At 42.0% G+C, this 26,095-nt stretch overlaps 1 protein-coding gene across 1 annotated transcript in view; it reads right to left on the reverse strand.

The window, feature by feature from the left end:
* Nucleotides 1-7,338: 7,338 nt before the first annotated feature.
* Nucleotides 7,339-26,095, reverse strand: part of LOC128461281 (ubiquitin-conjugating enzyme E2 E2) — a 55,068-nt gene continuing 36,311 nt past the window's right edge. The window contains exons 4-6 of the mRNA XM_053446118.1: nt 20,195-20,327; nt 13,516-13,663; nt 7,339-8,124 (exon numbers count right to left, since the gene is read on the reverse strand). Of these exons, the coding sequence (XP_053302093.1) occupies nt 8,027-8,124; nt 13,516-13,663; nt 20,195-20,327 (379 nt within the window). The 3' untranslated portion in view covers nt 7,339-8,026. The remainder of the gene's footprint in view (nt 8,125-13,515; nt 13,664-20,194; nt 20,328-26,095) is intronic.

Here is a 26,095-nt window from a genome sequence, read left to right on the forward strand (position 1 = left end):
ATCACACTTCCGGTCAATGTCTTAAAAATAAAAGTACAAGCGGTGGCAAAAAGATATTGAATGAGGCAGAAGTAAGTACAGGAACAACACACATAAGTGTCTGTAACGCACAAATTGTGTTTATCTGACAAATTATAACTTAACACAGCAAAACAATTATTGAACTAATTTGTTTATTATTTATATTTATATATTTAAATATTATATCTTCTATATTTGGAATTTATGTTGTTGGCTCATGCCATAGAGTCTAAAATCATTACTGTCGATTTAGTTTTATAGCGAAAAATACATAAATCTTTATTATTATTGTTATTAATATATATTTTTTTTTATTTGTGTCCAGCTCTATTGAGACCGTTAAAGAATATGTGCTAAAGGTCATAGATGGATGAATGTGTTATTACAATACAGTTATAAATATCATCATTATTATTATTATTATTATTAATAATATCATTTTCATATTGAAAGTGTGGTCAGTTGTCGGGATGAAGATCAGGGTTTGTGGTCGGGTTCAAAATCTCAAGTCCTCCACTGAGGTTTAGTGCCTTTATTTTGAAGAGGTGAATCATGCCTTTTCCGGGATTATCGCGCACGATGAACACGAGCTCGCCGGAAGTGTTTCTCCAGCAGCAGACGGACCTCCTGACAATGTCATACAAACACACACACACACATACACGCACGCACACACACACATGCACACACAAACACACACAGGAGCTAAAACCCTTCAACCATTGGAGCCATGACTTCTGAAGGAGGCCCTGAAGGGACTCAGACTAATGTCTTGTGAGGTTGTTGCCTCATTTACTCTCCTGTGTGTCTCCATGACCTCACCCACCTGCAGCAGGTGTGTTCCTCTGCTCCTGCTGAAGCTGCGATGTTATCTTCCTCCTGCTCACTGTCAACCAGAGAGCTGCACACATAGAACACACAGACGACATGCTCCATCATCTCCTCTGTGGAGGAAGCATCATTACCAGGCCTCCTCATTACTGGGAAGTAATAAATTGATGCTGCTGTTAGCCATCAGCTGGAGTTACTGCCTGGCAATAAACACAGCGGCCGAGTGCAAGAGTGACACTTTTATAAATGACATTTTACAGCTCACATATGACATGTGTTGCAGGTTAAATAAACATTAAACAAAGTAATAACGTGGCCCTTTTAATGACTTCTCACAGCATGTCGCTGTAACTCTGTGCAAAGCTTCTTAGCCAGAGAAGGTTCTGGAGAACTGTCAGCGACTGAGTTTATTTTTATTATTATGTCTTCATGTGACAGAAAATGGGAATATAACATTTTGTGAAGGATAGAAACTGGCGTCTTAGAGTAAGTCTCCGGGAAATCAATGTCCTCTGAAATCATGGAGACGTGACTGTGTGTGTGTGTGAAGGGTCTGTATTGATAAAGCACTTTTCTAGTCTTGATGACCACTCAAAGTGTTTTTCAGTAAAGTTCGGTCTATCCCCTGAGCCCCAGCTTTGCGCCAGCTGTGTGTGTGTGTGTGTGTGTGTGTGTGTGTGTGTGTGTGTGTTTGTGTGCGTGTGTTTCAGTTAGTGTAGAAATTAGTTTATAGTAGTTTGATTGCACAGAGTTAGTTAGATAGTTAGTTATGTGTTTATTTAGAGCAAACATAAGAACATCTTTATAAGCCAATATGAAATAGGCACTGCAAACAAGTGAACGTAAACAACAAATGCTCAAAAATAAATAAACAGTGTCTGAAAAGGACTAAGAAGTTAATTCTTATCAGGTCCTATCTATGTTGGAATGTCCACCAGATAATGCTGAAATGATAAAGGGTTTCAAATTAGATACATGCTTTAATGCAAGGCCCCTCTGGAGGTAAGGGCCCCCAGATTGTGGAGAATTGCAAGTGTCACATTAAAGCCCTTGAGTCCACACACTTGTTCATACTGGGTTAACTAACACGTTGCACTGTATGAGTTCGTAAACAACTCCTCATGCTGGCTGCGTCTGCCACTAAAATGTAATAAAAATATATAAATCATCTACAAGCGGCCTAGGTCTAGAAACTGTTAATGTTGTTTGACATATTGACCTGCTTATAACAGCATGTTTGTACTAACTGACCTCCCCTCTCCCACTCCAACACAACACCTTTATTCACAGAGCCAGTTTGGCCGTTTCACTCCTATTGATCACTTACCAGTGCAAGTGGACCATAATTATCCATTATAATCCTGCAGCGTACGGGGGAAAGGGAGGAAGGGTGGATGAGGACTGCCCCCCCTCACCTCCGCCCCACCGGTGTGTCAACTATAATTAACTCTCCACTGCTGCTCCACTTTGCTGGTTTTGCAGCTCAGCCAGAGACTAAAAACCACAGCCGAGCGCTGCGACCCCCGCTCAGACACGTCTGCTGCAACGAGGGCCATCGACCAGTGTTGGTTTGTTCTGTGACGTGCACGCTCTGTTTGCAGCACACGCAGCATGGTCGCCATCAGTAACCCCAGCCCAATGCTCTGCTGCTAGTTATTCAGCCCCTTCAGTGTCTTTGCCCCCGGCCTGCTAAATCAAATAAGAAAACCAAAGCCATCTAATATCTTGTTTGCGTAAAATGTGCTTGTGTGAAAGTTGTGTTGATATATTATCAGATATCTTGTTTCTGTGAGATAACTTGAGTGAACTTTGCATAAAATATACAAGACTTTTTTCACAAAAGACAATAACTTGTAGAAATTTGAGCAAACACGCGTGAACTCCTGTTAATTCATATTTAAGTCATATTGATCTTTTGTTAACATGACATTAGATAATATCTCACTCTTGTCTGCGCAAGTTATTATCTTATCTGAGTCGGTTGAAAAAAAATATCATGCTGCAGGACTTTGGGGAAAGAATGTAAGTACATATATGTCTCAGCCATTATTACAGTTTCTCAATCCACTGTGAAGTAGAAATCACAAAATTACGACTAAATAGCAAAAAACAATTATAAACCTCCTGCAGCATGTGGGAGATCACAATGACAAATAGAGAAACCAATGACAAATCATGACAAAACAATAGCAATACCTTCTACCCGTATTTTGATCAACTTAAAGACTTTGACTACTTCTGCAGAGGAGGTGATGTTTTCACCGACAGTGAGGTTGTACAATCGGCATCCATCCGTGTCACTGCTTTCAGACATGAGCTGAACTCTGGAGATCCTCCGCAGTTTCTGCTGTCCTTTTCCTCCTGGTCCCCCCAGGATAAAGTCTGCAGAACCCAATGTGAGAACACAGCATGGACCCCGCTGGATTCTGAGTGGGGAGTTTGATGACACTTCTTACACATGACACATTACACGAGTCACTGACAAAGACGTCAAGAGAAAGCCGATGCTGGTGCTGATGAGCTGGAAAGCTGCCCGGAAAGTCCGGATCCGATTCTCCGGAGTTCCTCCGCAGTTCATGTCTGAAAACAGTTTAGCAGACACATCCCTTTCACACTAGAAGTTAACGTTCTGGTGCTCTCTGCTTTGTGGTTACTATATGCCACAGATTTTTCTGAGTTGTTATGTTTTTCCTCCGCAGCCAGTGGAGGAATTTAACGTCATCACAGCTTGTGGCAGGAGGACGTACTCTGTAAACCCTCTCAGGCTCTCATGTCCCCAGTATAGAGTCCAGGTGCTTTAAGATCCACAGAGCTCCCATGAAAACCTGCAACACATTACATCTGAGCAGTCTGTCCACACGAGGTGTGTTTGAAATAATGTATCTGCAGCGGGGGGTTGGGGGGGGGGGGTAAACGTATTGCCTGTCAGTATTTTGGCTCATGGCTGCAGACGTAATGGAAATATCTGTTGCTGCCAGTCAGGATAGTTGTTTCCTCCTGGTATTCTACTTTCATTATAAACACATTCTGAGTGCAGGAGTGTTTTGTTAAATTAGAGGAGGATATAATGAAACTGCAGAAACGGGGTTGAATACCTTTTGACTTAACATAGATCATCTAATTAATTAAAGCCAACTTTATCTGTACTGATGAAATGAGCTGATAGAAAGCTCAACAACGCACTTATCATAAGATCTTACCTCAGCTCAACTTACAGTTTCACTCAGGGCTAAGTTTCTGTAACAGCCTTGAGTAACCTAATAGAAATGTTAGCCTGTACATACAGGATTTGATTGTGTGCGTTGCTCGGGGATGTTGCATTGAGTCAGAGCAAGAGAAGATCCAGTGTACTTGCAACCCTGTGTTGGAACCCCTGCCGTGCAACACAGTGGTGTCATTGAAGTTAAACAAGCGCCATGTGTTCTTTCACACAGTGCTGAACGCAGCCTACAGAAAGTGTCTCATCAGAAAGAACTTGGAAACAGAAGTCACAGTTGTCGCAGTCCACACATATAATAAGATGCTTACAGACATGCACTGAAGTCCGTGCATGTTCCTGGAAGGGGCTCTATGTGAGAATGCAAATGTCTGAGTCAGTTGCTCCTGACATCTTCCAGATCTTTTCCTGCCAGAAGTCACAGTGAGCGCGTGGGCCTGTTGATGACGCTTCTAACATGCGATGGATGCAATTCTGAAAAAAATCCAACAAACACAAATATCTCCGGATGAAAAAGAGGTGTCACAGAGATGACGCAGACAAATATGTCGACATGGAAAGACGATGAGATTCGAGAATGTTTGGCAAAAGGGTCCAACGCTGGTGGACCTTAGAGGTGGATTCAAGGTGCTGTACACTGCAGGGACATTAAAGAACAACACAGTGAACATTTACAAAAAAAAAAAGGCTGAGTCGTCTTTAGTTAGAAGGTCGGCGGTTCGATCCCAGTCTTCCTCATTCCGCATGCTGATGTCTCTTTCGGCAACAAACTGAACTCAAAAATTGCTACTTCTCATAAAGAAAGTGCTGCACATAGATGTATGTGTGTGAATGGTCGAATGGCAAAACAACTCAGTGGTCATCAAGATCAGAACATTGCTTTATAAATACAGACCATTTAGCATTTCCCTTTGACTCTTCTAGGACTTATGACTTGACTTAGTACAGATGAATTGGACTCGGACTTGATCATTGTCAGCATCTGATCTCACACATTGGAGAAAAAGTTTTTTGTTAGTCTTTTGTAACAGGTCATAAGAAAGTGAGAAAATCTATAGATAGGTAATTTATAACTGTAAGAGGATTTCGTTTTGTACGAGGTGCAGGCACATGTGTTCACCAGCTTATTTGCAGATTCACACGACCACTGTCAGTAACAGTTCGAGCTGAGATGATGATGTAGAAAGGCCACGGCTCATGTGTTTTGCTTTCACAGATTTCACCGATTCAGCCATCATGACTCACACTCAGTGAACGGGCCTCGACTCTGACTCTTATTTGTTGACTCAGACTTGGACTCGAACACTGGGGACTCGATACTCATATTCAAACCTCAGGTTTTACGACTGAACTACAATAGTGATCAGAGTATAAACATGTGAGCTCCTGCAGGTTATCTGCACAAAGCCCCCATCCTGATTTCCTGTCCTGCTGTTGGCCCCCTGCGCAAGTACACTTTGCCCACTGGATTTTGGTCACAAGATGGAGCAGCAAGTGGAGCCATGCACTTCTTTTTTGTCCTGGATTATTCCTCTCGGGCTACAGGCAGCACTGTAGAGGTTGATGTCACTGAGTGGAGCCTGAAATAAACGTCTGCAGACACTTTTCAGAGCGGACACAATATCCGCTCCTCCTCTGCTCGTTTGTATTGTTTAATTGAATCAGCACTTTACTTAATATGCTCCCAAAGAGGCAGAAACAAAAGAGCAGTAAAGCGCTAAGCCACTAAATGTGCAAATAAAACGTTATCTATCATCTCTATCAAAGAAATGAAACCTCTTTTAACTCCAGGCTCAGCGCCCACTGAAGAGGATCTCTAGTTTTGTAGAATCCTCGCCTAAAAGAAATCGCATGCTTTTATAAGGTCATGTTCACAGAGCAGAGCGCTGTGTAGAAACAACAACCCCCTCATTCACTTCAATCAGAGCACTGTGTAGGAACAGTGAGGGGTGCCGGTGCAGAGCATTAAACCGTGTGCTGCAGTGCACTGCAGCGAAATGTGTATCTGCACATTCCTGCTAGATTACTTAGTCATGTCAAAGTGCTAAATCATAATGACTGAGAATAAAATGACTGCTGCCGTGATAACTTTGCAGAGTGGCCCTTTGTGATGGTATTATAAACACTGTGCAGTGTTTTGACAGCTGATAAGCCTTCACATTCATGGATCTATTACTCTGACTCACAGTCACATTTCCTGTTTGACTGGGACAACCTGCCAACTTTGCCTTTTTCATCCCAGGGCTCAGGGTTTCCTCAAAGGTTTCAGACAGCTTAGGGATGATTTCATTCTGACTCAGAGGGCTTTAAAACGATTTGTGAAGCATCTGCAATTTAAAATGATAATTTTCAAATACAATAAATTCAGAGCAAGATTTCAATTTACTTATGTTTGACATATTAATAAATACTAACTCTGTGATTACCTACTTGTGGGGTCTTATCTTCCTTATCCTCAGGAGGTCAATATTTACATTTTAAGGTGAAGATATGTAAGGTTAAGGGGGAGGAAAGCAGTAGTTTTAGGTAAGGATAAGGCAATGTAATGTCCTCTGAAGTCGTGGAAACACCTTCTATTCGCCTGAAACCTACTTCTGTTCCTGCTGGGTCTTCATTAACGCCGACTTGTCATTGGATGTCTCAGGACTGATGTTAATATCAGGTCTGAACAGGGCCTGAGTTTTACAAAGGCAAGGAAACTCTGATTCCTAACTCAGTACCGACTGCTTTCAACCAGATGAATCAATGGAAAAAATATATTATAAGTGTTTGAGTTTTCATTACTACTTAGGAACCATTTATATGACTTCTGCACTGCATGTCCAACTGGCAAGAATTCAAATAATCATGAAAAAAATATATAAAAATATCAAAATCACATAATTTTCTTTTTGAGGAAGACAAACCTTGAGCTTACTTCATCTAATCATTCTGCTTTCTGTGGTGAGCCCACAATGACCTATTTCTAACAGGAAGTGGTCTGTGCGTGCACACAAGAAGACACATATGCACAGCCTAATGCAAACCTGATCCCTAAAATTAAATATGACCAATTGCATACCTAAATGTAACCTTAAAACATGTCTTCACCTTACAATGTAATGATTTATGCTATGTGGACTTGCTTTTGGTCATCATAAGTAAGAAAAGCCCCTATAATGTGACTGTGTAGACAGATTTAGGTTCAACTTAACCTTAACATGAGAAATATGTGGACCACATACAGACACACACACAAACACATATTGAAGCAACAGATTGAGACAGGATCTGTCACATTACAGCCAGTGTTTAATTGAGTATTCAATGAGTATGTATTCTTACAAGGCATTAAATGTACAGCAAACTACCACTATCATCATACACAGTGATGGGCTCACTCCATGCCAGAACTCTGAACTCTGCGGGACAGAAATAATACCATGACCACATGTCCACTATAGGAACACATATCCTGATGCCATGCACTAATATTAACCATGAGCTGTAAAACCACTGGAGGGAAACAAACTAAACAAACTCACTCTGTATGATCATTTTTACATGAAACCATCACATGAAATGGGAAGAATACACACGCTCTTTTAGATAGAGAAGATGACAAGGGTGGCAACAATGTTATACACAATGCAATAACAATAAGAACAACAACATCAACAAGAACAATAACAGTATTAAAGCTTTTCATGACCATATCAACATTCAGTGTATTGGAAAATACAATCCCAATAGACTCTTTGTATAAAAAAGAAGCTTTTCAAGTCAGCATGGAACAAATAACAGTTCGTTTCTCAGGGACGGGGGCAGGGTGGATGAGAGGGGCGGGTGTGCTTCCATAGATTTTAGAGGAGGGGAGGTGTCAGAAGTGTGTGTGTGTGTGTGTGTGTGTGTGTGTGTGTGTGTATGTGTTGGGGTGTGTTGGGTGGGGTGGCGGGGTCCTGGTGCAGTTGAGATGATCTATGTGGCGTAGCGTTTGGTCCACTGTTTGGCTATCCTGTCGTGCTCAGCTCTGTTGGTCAGGTACTGTGTGGCGATGCTTCCCACCAGAGGGTCGGCTGTAACACAAGAGAAGTGAAATCAATGAGACAACAAATAACAAGTGGTGCAGCGTTAAATCGTCGGTTTTGAACCAGCTCAGTCTTATACAATGAGCCCGACATGGTGGATTACAAGCAGGGGTGTTGGGTGATGTTTTTCTCGCAAGCTCAATAGTGAACTAGTCTTAATTTTGAACAGGAATATTTTGTTTTAGGTAAAATTTTGTTTTGTATGTCTGTTAGTCAAAAACGTCAGGACTGATTAACACAAAACTTGGTGAAAGGTTGCAGCCTAGGTCAGGTCCTTCAATTCTGGTGTGAACACAAAATAAATGGGTGGATACAGGAAGTTTGTTTCACTTTTCTCTGAAGTGTTTCCCACAGAATTCAATCAAACTATGGTGGTAGCGAGGGTGCACGTGCACACGCAGGAACATCGCTCTCATGCGCAACAGAGTCCGACTGACAGCTACACAGACTAAAGAGAGAAAGACAGGTCATCGCGGGAGAGAGAGAGAGAACTACACTGCATGCCACTTGCAGCTACGCAAACAACTTGAGCTAAAACTAGGGGGGCTGACCGACAGTCTGCGTGGATGCTAACAACTTTATGGACTTAATGGTGGTTATTTGCCAAGAAACGAAAAAATATTGTAACCGTAAAAAGGCAGTTAGGAAAGAGCTAAAGAAAGAAAATCTTTATAAGGAAAGTAATAAGTTTGCTACACGTTTTGGTAAGAAACACTGATTCTAATCATTACTGTAAAAAACAAAGGGGCACCTTTACATTTTTAACTATTCCAATCAACTACTTCAGTAATGAAGAGGTTTGGATACTAACCTAACATTCTACAAGGTGTCTTCATTATTGTTTAACACCTTACAATCAAAGGTTGTTTTATGGTTTACACAAGCAGCCATGCATGCAGCTGTTTGACATCAGATGTACCTGCCAAACTCTGAAGTGGCAGACACCTGCAGCCCGTCGCCTCAGCTCCTCAGCATGCATGGGGAGTTGTATAACCAGTGAAACCACCGAAAAGTCAGACGTCAGGCAAATGGGGCTCTATCATTCCTGTGGTCTGAAGTGAAGCTTGTATCCCATGACGTACAGCACCTTTATCGACGGTAAAGTAAAATGCACACGCTCTTACAAATCTGAGGGGATCTCGACGAGCTGGCAGCAGGAGGAGCATTCGCCCTGTGCCTTCACGTCTGTTGATACACTGCACATGTCCGATTGGTCAACAGCCACCATCATGAATTCCCTCCGGCTCCTCTATTGATCGTGTGCTGCTGCTCAGTTTGTTGTGCCGCTGGTCAATTTCTCAGTGAGGTGACAGAGAGAGAAACAAATTCCCGGAGCCTCTCGTCCACTCTTGCTTGGCTTCGGTCTGTCTCCTGTGGGGCCTGGCCTGCTGACTGAGCAGTGTGATAAGCTTGGCTGAGCATACAGCACAAACACCCCCTCCGCACTAGTCCCTGCTAGAGTTTCAATGATGAGGGGCTTTTACAGGCGTATACCCATATTTGATGATGGATGAACGGCTCCCTACATGTCATGGTGGTGTGGCTGGAAGCATCTGACTTCAGTAAAGACGTCTACTTGATTTTCTTCTGAATTTCTCCAGTTATTTTACTCATTATATCACGACTGTATTATTTTATCCTTGTCAGTCTTAATAGAATAGAAAAGTTGCCCTTTTCACTCATTAGGCAGCCTTTCCATATCGAGCCCTTTGCCCTTTGTCCGTCAGTCATGCATTTCATACCCACGCTGGGGGCACAGCCGTTAGGGAGCAGTTTAAGGTTCAGTGTCTTCCCCAAGGACACTTTGACATGCTGACTGGATGAGCTGGAAATATAACCACTGACCCTGCGATTGGTGAACGTCCCACTCTACCTGCCCCAAAACCCAACTACTTACTTTGTTCAACACCATAAATGTATTTGAGGAGACTGTTACCCATTTAAAGTAAGATTGTGCTGACATTTCATATCCAGATAACGATACCCTATACTCTTTTCTTGACTGTGTAAACTGGCCCCATATCTTTTCAGACGTGTAGTTGCAATCACAGACGTTACCTGCCTCCATTGTCACGACTCTCTGAAATGCGTTGTGTCAATCCTCCGACATCATCTGAGTTGTTTCGATCACTCAACTATTCTTTAGTGGCTCAAATCTATAAACCCTCTCAATACTGTTCGACAAAGTTCTTGTGTAGGAGAGAAAGAGTCCATTTCTAGGCACAAAAACAGGTTGATGGACATTTTGAATTTGTGTCCGAAACCTATTTTATCTTTTTTTAATGCAATCCTCTTTATGTCCTGGTAGCCATCGATAAATCAAGTTGTCTGAAAAAAAGGAAAAAGCTGTTGTAGATTTGATGAGAGGGCCGATGGGAGGCGGTGGGATGTATCTGTTGCATTTTTTCAGTGTAGCCTTATCCTTCTAGCTTCTCCAGGATTACCAACCCTAGCCTTCAGTCACAGAAGTCATTTTTCATACAAGAAAGGTTATTGCGACTTGATACAAAATGTCCTCTGATGAGACACATCTTGGATACAACCAGACTTGTTTTGTTTCTCTGTAGAATGGAAGCACATAGTATCTAACCTCATGAATTCAACAGTTGGATTTTAAAATGCTGTCAAGTCTCAACTTCATTTTAACATTCATGGAAAAAAGCTACTTTTACAGATTCCACAAAGACAGTGAACCGAGATCAGACCTGTTCAGAATGAACTTCAGTCTTTTCTCTAACACATAAGGACACATTTTTCGCTCACTTTGGTATAACACAGAAGCCAAACAGTTTTTATCTCACATAATCTGATGTCACTCTGATGTCTATTCAAGCCTCCTTTAAAGGCAGGGTGAGGCAGGCTTTACTACGGCTTTGACACCCTGAAGCTACTGAGGAGCAAAAAGCAGACACGTTTAATATAAAAGACTGTCCTCATATCAGCCAGATATATGAGCTAACTCACAGAGCACCATTCAATGAGGAGGAATCCCTCAGGGGTTGAAAAAAAGCATTACATTTTCTTTGGGGATTTTATACAGAAGTTGAGCTAGAAAAAAATGTGGAGAAAAAGGAAAGACATGCGACAGGGATGGAGTTGAGCCCTGGACACGGTTCGACATGGCATGTAGCTTAGCCCCAAATGAGCCACAAGAAAGCCGCAGGTAGAAACCTGCTTGAGGGGCGTGATGCTGCTGTTCAGTCTGGGATGACGACAGGAACGGCAGCTGTGGGAGGGTTGATTAACTGTCATTCCATCCACTCCCCCCCCCTCTAGCTTTAATGAGCTACATGCCAATGATATCTGGCTGCATGGGAGAGGCAGTCGTCAGACGGGCGGAGGTGGAGAGGGAAGGAGAGATATTTTTAGGGTAGTTCAAATCCAGCGACCACGTTCAGCATTTGAAGCAGGGTAAAAAAAAAAAATTGATGAGGCAAGCGGCAGAAAGAAGCACAGGTTGAGGGGGTGTGGGGTAATGGGGATTTTTCTCTTTTGGCAGGAATGGGGCGATGATCAAGTCTTTTTTTGTATCATACTTAAAAGGAATTTCCGCAACATCTGAAAACGCTGAGGAGGTGGAGGAACAGCTATTCTCATTTTCGCCCACGGAGGAAGAATCTCCGCTGCTACATTTATCAAAGAGCGATCCCCGCAGAGAGGACACGAGCTATCATCAGAGGGCTTCACTATCAGCACTACTCCCCCTGCTCATTCCCTGCTATTGATATGTGAAATCACCTGCCATTCTCCTGGCCTCTTTTCTTACCTTTCTCTCTCTTCCACTCCGGCACATTCCTTCCTGTTCTGTCCCTCCCCCCACACATTGGTATCGATGCTTTTATCACCTCTGCTTGCTCAATGTAATACTTTATATCGAGAGACATTAACAGTATTCGTACCTGAGGCCCAGTGGACCCATGTTTAACTGGTCAATAAAAGACAGATTGAATTTCCTGTTCCTCCAGCTGTGGTCTTTGCACTGCTGGTAAACTGGGCCATAATGGATCTAATTAGCTTTAAAAATGTTGACGTCTCAGTGAATGGTGTCAGCTGTTTACAGGATTGTGTTTAGCCAGCCGCTCCCCGATATATATTGACTGGACTGTAATGAACGGAGCAGGAGAGTCTCGGCTCGTGCTTTACAACACAATATTTCAAGAGGGCGAATACAAATGGTATGAATATGCTACGATCATTAGTTCTGCTTCTCATTCCACACATTCACACTAAGCGCAGCAGTGGTTACTGAAGAGAAGAGTGATATCTGTTGCTGTTTAAAAGCCTCAGTATTAATCTATCAGTGCAATCCTCTTTCCATGTAATCAGCAGGGGCTGAGACCTTCAGACACTTTGGCTGTAGATGTGAAGGTAGTCAGAGTAGAGCTGTTCTCAGACATGTCCTGCAGAGGAACTCCGGAGAATTGAGTCCGGACTGTCTCCGCAGTTTTCCTTTACACACATGCAAAACACAGCAGGAGAAAGGTCTGCTCGTGAGGGGAGTGCAGCCGAAAGAGGCAGGATGTAACGTATTAATCACATGGTTTGACACCGGTGTCGGCTCTTATCACCACAAACTCTCTTTGTATTTGTTTTCTATTTTATTGTTTTTCATTTTTGTGTCCATCACGTGTATGAAGAGAAATCATCGATCGCGTGAATCCAGTGGGGGATCTCCAGCTGTGTTCTCACATCGACTTTTGTGGACTTTGAGCGGAGTTAACACTAGGGGGGGGCAAGCGGAGAAAGTCCGCAGAAACTCAGGAGGCTCTCACTCGGACGTTCGTCCATGCACCTCCTCTTGAGAAACTGCAGCTCAGGCTTCTCTTCATTTTCACACTTTTTTCATTTTACACAACAGACTGTAAGACCACAAATGATTTCAAGAAGTGACTGCTTCCCCCATTTGTATGATTAACTGCATCAAGACCACAAAAGAAAAACAAAATAAATTTTTCGCCGAGACACTCAGATAAAACATTGAACATCTTAACTCAGGCACTCCTGAATAAGGTCCTCCACTTGAACTGTGTGGAACTGGAATTGATTCATTCAGTCAGGGCTTTTCCTGCTCATTCAATTGCATTCGAAAGATATGTTGACAAAGCAAATTTAGTCAACAGATCCTGTTGAAAGGGCTGAAGATTCAACAAGCAGAGTTTCTATCACTGCTACAAGGCTGTCTAACCTCTAAGGATCCCGCTGCACTACACAGAGCCTGCTTGAATCCTCACAGTGACACACTTCTGAATACATCATTCACACAGAATGGACATGTCAGTCAACCTGTCGCAGCTAAAGCTGGGGAGAGCTGTGACAAGGAGACGTGTGTGTGTGTGTGTGTGTGTGTGTGTGTGTGTGTGTGTGTGTTGCAGCTCTCACCAGGGTTGCAGTCAGTGAGCAGGGAGCAGATGGACAGCAGGACCTTGGAGATGGTGAGGGCAGGACTCCAGTTGTCCTTCAGGATGTCCAGACAGATCACCCCCTGACTGTTGATGTTACAGTGGTAGATCCTGGTGCGGAACGTCACCTGGAGATAACACAGTGGGGAAGTTAAATTAAATTAAACCAAAAACAATGAGCTGTAACATGCTAAGAGGCTAAGTAAAGCTTAGGGGAACCGAAGAGCTACAAGCTCCACACTCCACATCTTATGAGTTCCCGTCACAGTATGAAAAAGCAGATGGCCATTATGAACAATTTCCAGTAGTAAAAAAAAACTTTTTTTAAGATCGATGATGTTGACCAGGACTGGCAGCCAAGACATGCTCTGTTTCCCTTTTCTGCCTGCTCAGTGGCTGCAGTCTGCTCTCATTATCCCCCCCCCCCCCCCCCCCCCCCCCCCCCCCCCCCCATCCCTACCTCCCTCCTCTATCTTCTCTCATTAACTATCCATTCTCCCTTAACATCTCCGTCTTATGAGAAACAAACATCCCTTACATGCGAGCGGAGCCGAGGCACGCTGGCAGACAAACCAACGAGCGAATATGACGCTTTCCATTGCATGTGAGGATTAAGGGAGATGTGAAAGGAAAAGGTGAGCGTGGGGATTGATCGTGACTGATTGAGGACAGGTCTTGCGTCTGATGATGTCCTCTACGGCGCCGAGCTTGGTTAGCAGTGGCATGCTAATGCAACCGGCCCAGCGGCCATGAAACAGATCCCCGTCTAGCTTGTGTGGTCTCATTAACAGGCTGTAATCTCATCATGGCTGACGCTAATAGATTATGACGTTGCCTCCACATAACAAAGGCTATGGGTCTAATCCTACACCCCCTCTGTATTATAGTGTCATCCCTCAGACTCTTAACACAACCTACACACTCAACTGTATCTCAGCCACTCTCATTCTGATTTGCAGATTTGTGTTTCCGAGAAAATTCAACGCATAAAGCACTTAAATATGAATATCCAAGGCAAACGGCATGGCAACAGAGCCATTAGTCTTCATCAGTGTCCAGAATGAAACACTATCATCCGCTGTAGAGAATCTATGTGCTCAGGTCTGATGATGGCACTAGAGAAAATGGGTCACTAATGTCAGTATTTCAGAGAGGAATTGTGAGATGGACAGACCAAACCCTCATTGCTCAAAGATACATTCATCTTTTTTACCTCCGCCGAGGAGGTTAGATTAAGGTTAGGTTTGTTTGTTTTATAAGAGCAAGAGCACACAGACTCAATTGGGCAGATTACCATGAAACCTGGTTGGGGGGATGTGGTATGATTCAAGCGAAGAACTCATAAAATGATGGTATGGATCCGGATCAGGGAGTGGATCCGGGAATCCTTTTTTTTTTTTTTTTATACTTTTTTTTTTAAGAAACAAAGATACATTGAAACATACATACATACATACAAATGGAACAAAAAGTTGGTCACTTATAAATTTAAACTGATGGTACACTGCCGGGAATCCTTTCTATTGTCTTTCACATTGTTTTTCAACATTTTCACTATGAGTGTGTGGCATTCGGTGCAGCTTGATTGAATTGAAGTGGACTGTTGGGCTTTTACAGATGTATGTGCTCTACTAGTGAACCCACCTGGGAGTAGACCTCCACAATTTAGCTGATATGGCTAATGTTTGAATGCCTATTAACACAATCACCAGACATGAATCAACACTGGCTTTCACTTTTCTGTGCACCCTATTAAATCAAGACTCATGATTCTATATCTTTATTGTCATCTTACTCATGTACAATGAAATTCTAAGAGGCTTCTCTTTCCAAGATATATTTATATATAGGTGAAATAATATATAATAATATGTATAAAAATATCCAATGCTGTATCTACTCTGAGCTTTTTGGTCACCATCACCTCAACAAATTCCTTAGCTAAACGCTCCATTATGTTCACCAAGTGGTCTCCAACTACCTCTGTCTGTTGTTTAATGCTGGGCATGTATTGTAGTGAACAATGCATATATATTTGAGCTCCTTCAATACCCTATTGCTAAAAATGGGTGAAAATAACATAGTCTTTGTATTTTCCCAAACAGCAATCAGTATGGGGACTCAGGAAGTCACGAGGACTCCGTTACAAAGTTGATGCCGAAATTCCAAAAACGTCACAGTGCTCTTTTTTGGTTCTTAGAGCCGATGATGTGCTGTAAATAAAAACATGTGATCTCTGCAGCCGAATATGTTAATATGTTACTTCCTGTTACTACCCGGCTGCTCCCCCCCTCGGCTTAATAATGTGGAGTATTTGTTGCTGTTGTGCATGCGTCTGTGGGGAAAACCCCCCGTTGCGTTGTGAATTTGTGAAAGACAAATAGGCCGGACCAAATTCTCTGGGGTTTTTCCTCAGGTCATGTCTGAAAATATTAATTTACTCTGACTTTAAAGTTTCTCTAATAATACCTAAATTTACTGGATCTCAGCAAACCATTTGGACTCTTTCCCAGAAAGAGAGATGTTTTATCAAATGTGCGCATATCGTAAACCGTGACCACCTTGTTGGATTAAGAAATTATTTTCACAAATGTTCATGGCAAATAGAATAGGATGACTGGGGAAGGACCCATCGAAAAATTATCTTTCACGCTGAAACCTTATTTTTCCAAAACCTTTTTCAGAGAAACACATCACCACTGTCACTGATTTGAAAATCTTTGCAAGATGTTCTAATACAACCTGAGATGATGCAGCTATCTGGAAATAAGTGGTCTAGGCAGGATTTTTACAGTTGATTTTCTATCGTCTCACATGAATAGACTCTCTTAGCCAACCTCAGAGTTAACCGAGTAATCTATGGAAATCTGTTAATTGGAGCCAGTCCCAGCTGACATTGGGCGAGAGGCGGGGTAAACCCTGTACAGGTTGCCAGTCTATCAAAGGCTGACATCAACACACAACAAGGTTGTCTGTTCAAACCTGCTGGCCGGCCCTCCACTGCTTTTCTCTGTGAATAACTATCTGCATGGGTTAAGGTTTTTTCTTGCTTCATGGCTCCCACTCTAAAGGTGTGTTTCCAACGCATATATTTCCCCCAGGAAATAGGAACCTTTGCAGGACCAGGGTCTCAATCAAGTCCACTGGGAAATCTCTTTACCCCCCAAAAAGGGCCTGCTTGTCGGAGGTAGAACTTTATGAGGGTACAGGAACTCTTGGGGTGGGCCCTCCTAGTGCTGTAGATTATTGTTGAAGTACTCCTTTCAGCTGGTCAAAATTAGTAATAGCTCGTAAAAACTATTTCCTTACTATGTTGAGCTTGTTCTGTTGTTTTGATAACTGCTTTGTTACCTGTGGCCTTTGTCGTTCTCTTTTTATGATAAACAGAAGCCCAAACTGAATCTCCTTCATGGTAACTGTTTTTGTAGTGTTGCTGTATTGTATTCTGCAATCAGTTGCTCATACCACAGTTTAATTTGCCTAATCTCCCCTGGTCATTCGACCATGGTGCAAATACCTGCAATCAGACTGCAGAAACATTTTTAGGTCCTTGAGAAAATTACGTATTTTAAATGTGGCAAGATGGAATGTTTTAAAGGAGGGAATGAACTAAATAGCTGATCAAGCTGACAAGTTGAAGGTTCATTCCTCGTGGCCGAGGTTTGAAAATGAGAATGAAATCTCACAGATGCGGATGAAGTGTGATGCACAATACACTTTAAAGCCATGAGGAAATTATGGTCGACATCCATCTACAACAATAGGTCCTGTAACAGATTAATGTTGGACCAAAATACAAATACTGGATCAGCGCCCTTGCCACGCTCTACCTTTATCTAAGGGTATCAGTGTCGGCCTTAACAGGCTTTATCGCCCTAACATTAGCGTGTGAGGCAGCGCAGTGAGCAGCTGCAGCTGTCAGATTGGTGGCTGTGAGCCGGTGGAGCTGCTGGATGGCACGGCTCACAGCCAGACTGGAAAAACAAGGCAGCAGGAGGGCCAGGAGTTTAGACGAGCTCTGTCCCGCTCCCCACCCACCCCCAGGCAGCAAAGGCGGCCAGGAAGGAGGCCGTCGCAGCCAGTCAAGAGGGACTGAGGAGAAGTCTGTTTCTTTTTGGGAGTCATGTTCCACCCCACTCTGCAGATCAAATACACAAGGGTCTAACAAAATTCCCAATCAATACCGTTCAATAACAAAAACAATATTCAGTGTTTTTCAAGCACTATGTAGGAGAGTCCATATTGAGGAATCCAATCAAAGTAAAGAAGTTAAATATGAAGCTTGTTTTTCCTCCAAACTAATTGTAATTGTACTTCTCATTTGAACTGAGCCCCTTCTTGTTTGAAAAGTTTTCCATGCTGGTGCCTGAAATCTGATACTGATGATGCCATCATGACTCCTTTCTAAATCCCACCGAGAAATATTAAAAGTTTTTCCTACCAACTCTTTTCAGCATGTAATAAAATTATCCCAGCCTCACTCAGTTTGTCAGTATTATAGTAAACACATTTGCCAGCTACAACGTCTTTGTTTGAATAAGGCGTTTTCAAACTAAAACAGGGCCAGCAGCATTTCCACATTTCTTTGTTTTGGCGCCTGTAAAACTCCGGAGTATGGATGCCAGGTGTATCTGTAGCTGAGTTGATGTGTTTTCAAATGAAAATATAGTCGTGTGGATTAAGCCTTCATGGCTGAATGTGTGAGGAGATGAGAGAGAAGTGACACGACAGACTGCATGAGACACCTGTAGGAAACCAGCTACTTAGAGAGCCATAACTTTCCTTAACACCACAGTCACATCACGGCGGCATCACCCTCAGGACAAGCTCTGCATAGAGAGCATCATAAGCAACTTTTTACCATTGCTGCTTCTTCTATTTCTCAACCGTGATTCAAAGCAAGATGCATGCTTCTCCATACTGAATGCTGCATATTAAAAACAGGATAAATGTGGCACATTTATCCTGTTTACCTTTTTATCTGTTGACTTTTTCAACACACTTCTCTAAATAGCTGACAGAGGTTAGACAAAGAGTATTTATAGAAGTGTAAACCAAAACCCGGGGCAAAATCAGAGGTACCACTCAAACTGAGGGGAGATGGCAACCGCTGTCAGCCAGTCAACCGTGACAATTCTGACACACACTTGCGTCAGCTGAACACACACATACCCGCAAACCCACAGCTGCACTGGAGGGGAGCCAAATGCTGCTGAATGGCGGCAGCATGCATAACAGGAAGAGACACAATAACAAGAAGCAGATAAAGGATAAGGCTTATGATATCCTATATTGTTCTTCCTGTCAAACAATCTAAACCAACACTTTCTTTTATCCCACTGACAAATACTCTGTGTGTATTGAAAACATGGTCATAGAGCTCCAGTGTTGTCCAAAAATCTATTCTATCTCATGAAGGAGCCGGCACTGTTGCACTGGGCACTGTAGTTTATTTTGACTCAAACACACACACACGCACGCCCGCCCGCACAAACAGAGCTAATTCATCCACGGCCCTTTTTGGATCTGCCGCCCTGTTTATTTGCGTTTTCGAAGCTAACTGTGTTCCCCACAGCAGAGGAGCTCATAATTCAGAGGCTCATTCATTAGTTTATGAATATACAGACAGCAGTCCATGGTAATGATATTTTAAGATCATCTCAAGCTTGTTTTCATGAAAAAGCCTCTCTGCTCTTGCTGTTTGGCTGTTTCTTCATGATAAGTGGGACTGTGGATCTGTTCAATTCATGAGTCAGTTACTCTTTTCATACCTGCCATTTCTTCAATTTTCTTTTTTAAAATGTTTTAGTGTGGTTCCAAGAGGTTCATTTCCAGTTCTAGTTTTGTACAGATAAATTACATTTTTTTCATTGCATTGTTTACATGGATGAAATTGAAGACCCATTTCTACAGATCAAAATAACTGTCTTTTGTCTGCAATGACTTTAATACAATTAGCATTCCCACCCGGCTCAATTGACTCTTCAATGGACACAGGTTTTCATCGGCTTTGATCTGCGCTATTTTCTCATTTATTTTGGCAGTCGAGAAGCTAATGCTGCACCTTTTCCTGAACAACATGATTACACGCATTGAACCAGGCATTGGCATCAATGGCTATGAACATTTGTGTAATTATTGTTTTTTACAAATGGGACCAAAAGCAACAGCAATAGTTTCTCTTATTGTGGTGCAAAGTTGCAACACTGGCAAGACATTGAGGTTGGAAAGCTTCTCAGTTTCCCCTCAGTGTTGGCAGTAGGAAATGTTAAACAGTTTACCTGCATTTAAAAAACCTGCGTATACCGATTTGTAAACAAGGTCTAATGGTTTCAGTAGGAGTGTCATGCACAAGGTAGGAAAGTTAGAGCATTGAAAGGCAACCTAAAGAATGATTAGTTTAGTTTTTTTATAGGATTTGTTGACAATAAGAAAATATAGAATATCCACAGTCCTATCATTTGTCATGTGTGCGCTTCACTTCATTGTGCTGCTGCCACCGTTTGTAAACGCGCTGCCGTTGCACAAGTCTTACAAAAGACACTCTTGTTGGACAACAAGGTGAAAAGCTGACATCCTGCTGAGACAGTGGTGTTATTGTTCAAAGCTCTGGCTGAAGGAGTTGGGGGAGGGGGGCACAGCTGCAGGGCAACACTCACCTTGGGTGGTTTGAAGGGGTAGTCTGGTGTGAAGGCAATATCCAGGAAAAACACTCCTCCCTCGTACACGGAGCCTGGGGGGCCCAGGATGGTCGACCTCCACTCGTAAATGTTGTCTCCTTTAGGACCGGCACTGCATTTGTGAAAATAAAGCACAGAGAAAAGAAGGGGAGAAATTAAAAGTAAATTCACCAGCAGGCCTTTAGAGAGTGAAGTTTGCTGTAATTGTGTAACTTAATTCTCTGTGCAGCCGCAAGGGAGTGACTGAATAAAGTGTGTGATTATCAGCCACACAAAGCTGCCATTTAACTTGTTCTTATCTTCATCAGAAGATTAAGCAACACGGCTACAGTGCATTTAACTAAGACTGCATCTGAAAGCCAGGAGAAGTGATGAGGATGAGCAGTGTCATGCAGATGACTGATCTGTCACACACACGCACGCACAGAAAGGTGTTGAGCAGCAGCTCTGTGCTTTTCCATTGGGCAGCTGGCTGCTGCCGAGCTCTGTTGTTGCCTTGATTCTCACCCGACACACACGCACACGCACACGCACACAGGCACTAATCCAATTCCATTTTCTACTGGAATTAGGCCAGATGCCCCTGTCGGTTTCATGTATTACTTTTACTTTCATCATTTACACACACAGAGAAAGCCAGAGAGAGAGAGAGAGAGAGAGAGAGAGAGAGAGTGGAGGGGGCGGGGGGCAGAGAAAGAGAGTAAGTAAGTAAGTGAGAGCATGTGCATGGCACTTGAATGCAAGATGAGAGTGTGAGCGGAGCTGTTCATGTGAAGCGGCAGCCTGTTGTAAAGCACCGGGCCACTGCAGACCTTTTTCTTGTCGGCTTGTGTTTGGACACAGGGAGGAATTATGGGAGGATAGGGACAGGATGCCAACATGTTCTCCTGGATGGATAAAAATAGCTCAGAGAGTGATAGTGTGCAGGGTCTGACAGGGGGACAAGAGAGCCAATAAATCCCTGTGCTGGGTGTGATGCAGTCGCCTGATGTGACTCGGTGGGGAAATCTTTGTGTGTGTCAAACTGCTTTTCAAGGCCAACAGCTGTCAGATATAGTTAAACCACAATGTGGTGCAGATATTGGTCTTACTATTATCAGCAGCTCTCTTCACTCTGGAACTGCACCAGAATATTTAAAGCATGCTTTTACAACATTTTCCAAAAGTCATTAGCAGCATTCTTACCATCAAAGAATACATTTGAAAATGTTTAATCTGCTTCTACCACCACAGAACTGGACAATAACATACTTCAGCTGCTTTCAAACATGCACTGAACTCTGCTGATCCTCTGCAGATTCTCCAGAGGATAATGTCTGAGTGAGAGTCTCTGACATTTTTTCCCCCTGAAATGCTCTGATTTTGGATTTTTAAGTTTGAATTCAGAAGTCAAATCTTAAGAGGAAGGAGGACAAAATGTGTTGATTCTAGGGCTGTGGTAATGAATACAAGGAAAACTAAAACACCATCATGCACTGGACTCAGATTTGCTAAATCTTTCGATGCCTTTCCACTATTTTATATGATCATGGATGCTCAACAAGCAATAGCAAAGACAGCCTAATATTACTAACTTTACAGTTATTTATATTTATTGCTGACTAAGCAAAGTGATGAAAAACTAACATTCCTCAAAACTATATAATTCAATAACTAATGTCAGTCCCCCCTGGAAAGGTCTGCCTCCCACTATAGAAACCTCCGACATACTGGTAATGTCAAGCTAGTCTGTGTTCAGCATTATGACAGCGTAGCCCAGGGTGATGCCTGCATCACGAGAGTCACTCACCTTCTACAAACAAACACAATATAACACGCGATAAGAAACACATCACCTGAGGCTTTATAAAGCCACATGTTTCTAGCCCAACACAAACTGTTTTACTCCATGTTAAAGAAGAACCTAATTGCTAGAAGTACAACTTGTGTTATGCAGTTAATGGCATATGAGCAAGCCACCTGCGGAAACATCTGGAAATAGTCCATTGCATACAATGCACAGTTTTCAACTTCCCAGCATGTCGTTCATCTGTTGTTGCCCCAGTAAGCAGCCTGGAGCCCACACACTTAACTAAATAATATAAACATAGGCTGATAAATAAGTAATGGGTGCAGTAGGCAGATTTAGTGATTTGGGGCCTGCAGCCATATACATACACACACTCCCAGCCATAACATTATTAGTTTGAATTCATGGAATCTAGTAGCCCTGTAAAGTTTGTATTTGCCTTTTTTAGTGGTTTTATTATTTTGAACATAGATTTGTTAAATGATAGTTTATTATTTCACGCTATTATTTGCCTAATCCTGTGCTTAAATGCCTTTTTGAAGACTTTGTTTACTCTTGGCTACCTTAAGTTATAGTTTTTGTTAGGTTTAGGGTTAGTAATACAACAAGAAGTTTTTCTTTGTAAGTGTGTACAGAACACCACAGTCAGAATGGTCTTCAAGCATTGCAACCATCAGATGCTGTGCACAGTACACCCATATATAAATGTACATATAACAATATCCATCCATAATCAGTGTTGAGTGTATCATAACTGATGTTTTACAGGCTTTTCTACATGCACACGCAGCTTTTCATTAAAATAAAATAATGCTTTAATAATCTCCTCAATTGTGTTTAATGTGCCCTATGTGAACCACCCACTACGTCAACTTTGTTACATGAGCCTGGTTAAATTTAATGAGTTTGAGCATAAGAGAGAAACTCTTGGTGGGCTCAATCCACATATACCAGTGTCGGCTTTGAGAAACCCATTATTAGTCAAATCCTATTGCAATGTCAATGTTTCACATCGTCCTCTAGGCCTCTTAAGGCCGGCCAACTGCTGATTTTTCTCTCCGCTTGAATTCCCACTGTTAACTCTGCAGCATCTGGAAATACTCATGGCCCGTACCGCCTGCTTTTCTGTTCCTGCAGCCTGGTGCAACCCACTCTAACAGTGGATAGAGAAGGGCTCTGTGTTTTTACTTATAATTCTACCGGGGCCTGTCAGAATGATAGAGGACACAGACCTCCGAGTTTCACCTCAGGGTACGCCCTCTTATTTATCCAAGGTTGTCTTTATTTTCAGTTGCTGGGGACTTATCTAGTAGAATCTGGGATGTGCTTCAAAACACATACTTGAGGGGAAAAAAAAGAGTGCTTATAATAATGAAGACTGAATGACGTGGATGGACCTGGCTATTTCCCACGGTGTCAATTTTCACACTGTAAGCCACTAATAATGAGCCATGAGCAGTAAGAGTGCCCCACCAGAGGAGCCGTATAATTAAGACATGGCTGTTTCTGCATCTTCTAGCTCCCTTGTAACAGTGAATTCATTATACACCCTTAAACTGACCACTGGAGAAAGAAATGTTGAGTCTACAGCCAAAACAAGCGCGGCACAAAGAGGACGCTCCCCTGAGCACTGCACAGCACTAATTTATTCATTTAATAAACTCCTTCAAGGAAGTTTTTTTTGGTTGCAAAAAGGTTAAAAATCCATGAACATTTCCTAGACAGCCAGAAGCATTTTGTCCTCAAAAGACATTTACACTGTGCTAAATAGTTAGTAGTCGTGCATCTAGGGCTAAATTGAAATTCGTTTTATATTTTATGCATGTAAAATGCTAATTGTTGCCTGAGAGCTTCTACTGTTTTGCTTTAGTTTAGTCTGCAAAAGTATAGTTTTCGACTATACAACATCCCAATCAGGGACGGATACTTTAAAAAATTCTTTGATAGCAATAGTATGGGATCGAATCAAACATCAGATACAATTAATAACTTTTTATCTCCATCTTGTTGTGATGACACTGATCTCAGTATGAAATTCATCTGATGAAAGTCCTGGTACAAGTATATAAAAGTAAAAATGTGGAATATGGCCAAAATGGCACCTAAATGCAAAATAGCAGGCTTCCTCTTGCGTTTTTCCAATTGCAAATAGAGACTTTTTTTGTTTGTCTGGTCATGATACACCTGTGTATCGATTTTTGAGAAGATCGGTCAATGTGAACACGTTCCGGGGGTCTCGGGGTGCACCGTTGAGACATTTTGCAACGCCCATTGAAAATTCCACCAGAATCCGTAAATTTTTACCACTTTGTAACTTTCAGCAAATTTTGGTAAGAATTCGAGCATGCCAATTCATTATTCATTTGCCTGAATAATAATAATAATAATATTACAATTTCAATAGGGCCTCCCGCTGTCAGTGCTCGGGCCTTCAATATACATTTCAGTACATAAACATCGACCTGTCATCTGACTTTGAAAGGCTCAGTCACACCAGCTTTTAAATGGCACAATTTCATGGGGAAATCAGCTTGATCGAAGTGGATGATGAGCTTGACGGCCACTGCAAATCTGTGCAAGTCTTTTGAATTGAGTTCATCCCTGACATACAAATTTGGAATCAGAATCCATCTCCTCATGGGTCTCTATTGACGACTTGTGGTTGGATCTAACCTCCCTGCTATGTAAATAAATGCTGCATCAATGCTGTTTTAAACCAGTGCATGCACTTTTTTTTAACAGATAAAACCATTACACCTGTTTTAGAGCAGCAGTCTCTTCAGTATAAGCAGTGACTCAGTGACTTCTGCACCCACAGTGGCATCATTTATCATTTTGCCCTGTGGGCTTATTGATAATTGCGTAAGCTAATCAATTCAGCTAATGAGGATGAGTGACAGACAGGCTGTCCATCTCTGTCAAGTCACATACATTAACAGTTAAAGCTGGAGGGTTGGGAGGGACTTAGGGGAGTATTCATGAATAGCTGCACATGTGACCCCCTCCCCTAATAATGATAGTTTTCATTGTTCTAGTTAGGGCTTTGTGACCAAGATCCCAAATCCACTTACAGGTCATTTCATATTCAGATATATGATGTAGCAAATGCTTTACAATGAAAACTAAGTGTATATAAAATGTCCACATGGAGAGGCCTATTTCTTATCATATTATGAATTATATACTTGACAATTAAGGGTACTTAATATATATGTTCAATAATTTTATTTGGAACCTTGTTAATTCCAAAGCGCTTATTTTGTTGCAAACTAAAGAAATATGATCCTAACATGTGAATATCCCTTTCCTCACCATCTCCTTTCAATCATGTAGGAGAACCTTGGGTGGCCTTCATGATGGACTCAGTAGACGAGGATCGGTTCTCAACCTAGAAGTAAAGAGCTTCTTCCAAGCTAAAGCAGATTTCTATTATCAGGTGATTATACACTAATGAAAACATCTATATGATAGTCATATTCAATTTCTTCATATGAACCCCTTAAAGACTGACCCTTCAATCAACTCAATTATATTTTTAAAGCTGGAATTCACAAATCCCACACTTGCTATAAAGGCCTGTCTTACATACAAAACTCTATCACCTATATACGTATGCCCAAGAACAGGAATAAAAGTAATCCAACAACGAAGGTTTGTGTTTGCTTTTCAAACAATATATATTTCTTCAAGTTCTTTCAATGTCAATTGTCTAAACCAGAACTTTCAAAGATTCTTTGTTCTTCTGGTTGTAAAACAAATCTAACACGGCTCTATGTATGTTTGCTCACAGTGCGTTCGGCTCGGCTGACACCTCAACATCTAGCCCACTAACAGACGGTTATTATTGTACAAGCACCTCAGCCATGTTTCTACGCTCAAGGGCACTGCGCAAATGTCAGTGACTCACCCGAGAGAGTACAGAGAGGCTTCACCACACAAAACTCTTACAAACATAACAGGTAAATAAAGAACTGTAGCTCATAGACAGCAGACGAGTGGAGAGACTGTCACCGGCACAAATGAGGGAGTTCCGTCCTTTTTATTCAGAAGTTTATAGATGTTAGATTCCTTTATTTGAATTGTGTATTTGA

This window comes from Pleuronectes platessa, chromosome 18 (genome assembly GCF_947347685.1).
Source record: "Pleuronectes platessa chromosome 18, fPlePla1.1, whole genome shotgun sequence".
Lineage (NCBI taxonomy): Eukaryota > Metazoa > Chordata > Actinopteri > Pleuronectiformes > Pleuronectidae > Pleuronectes > Pleuronectes platessa.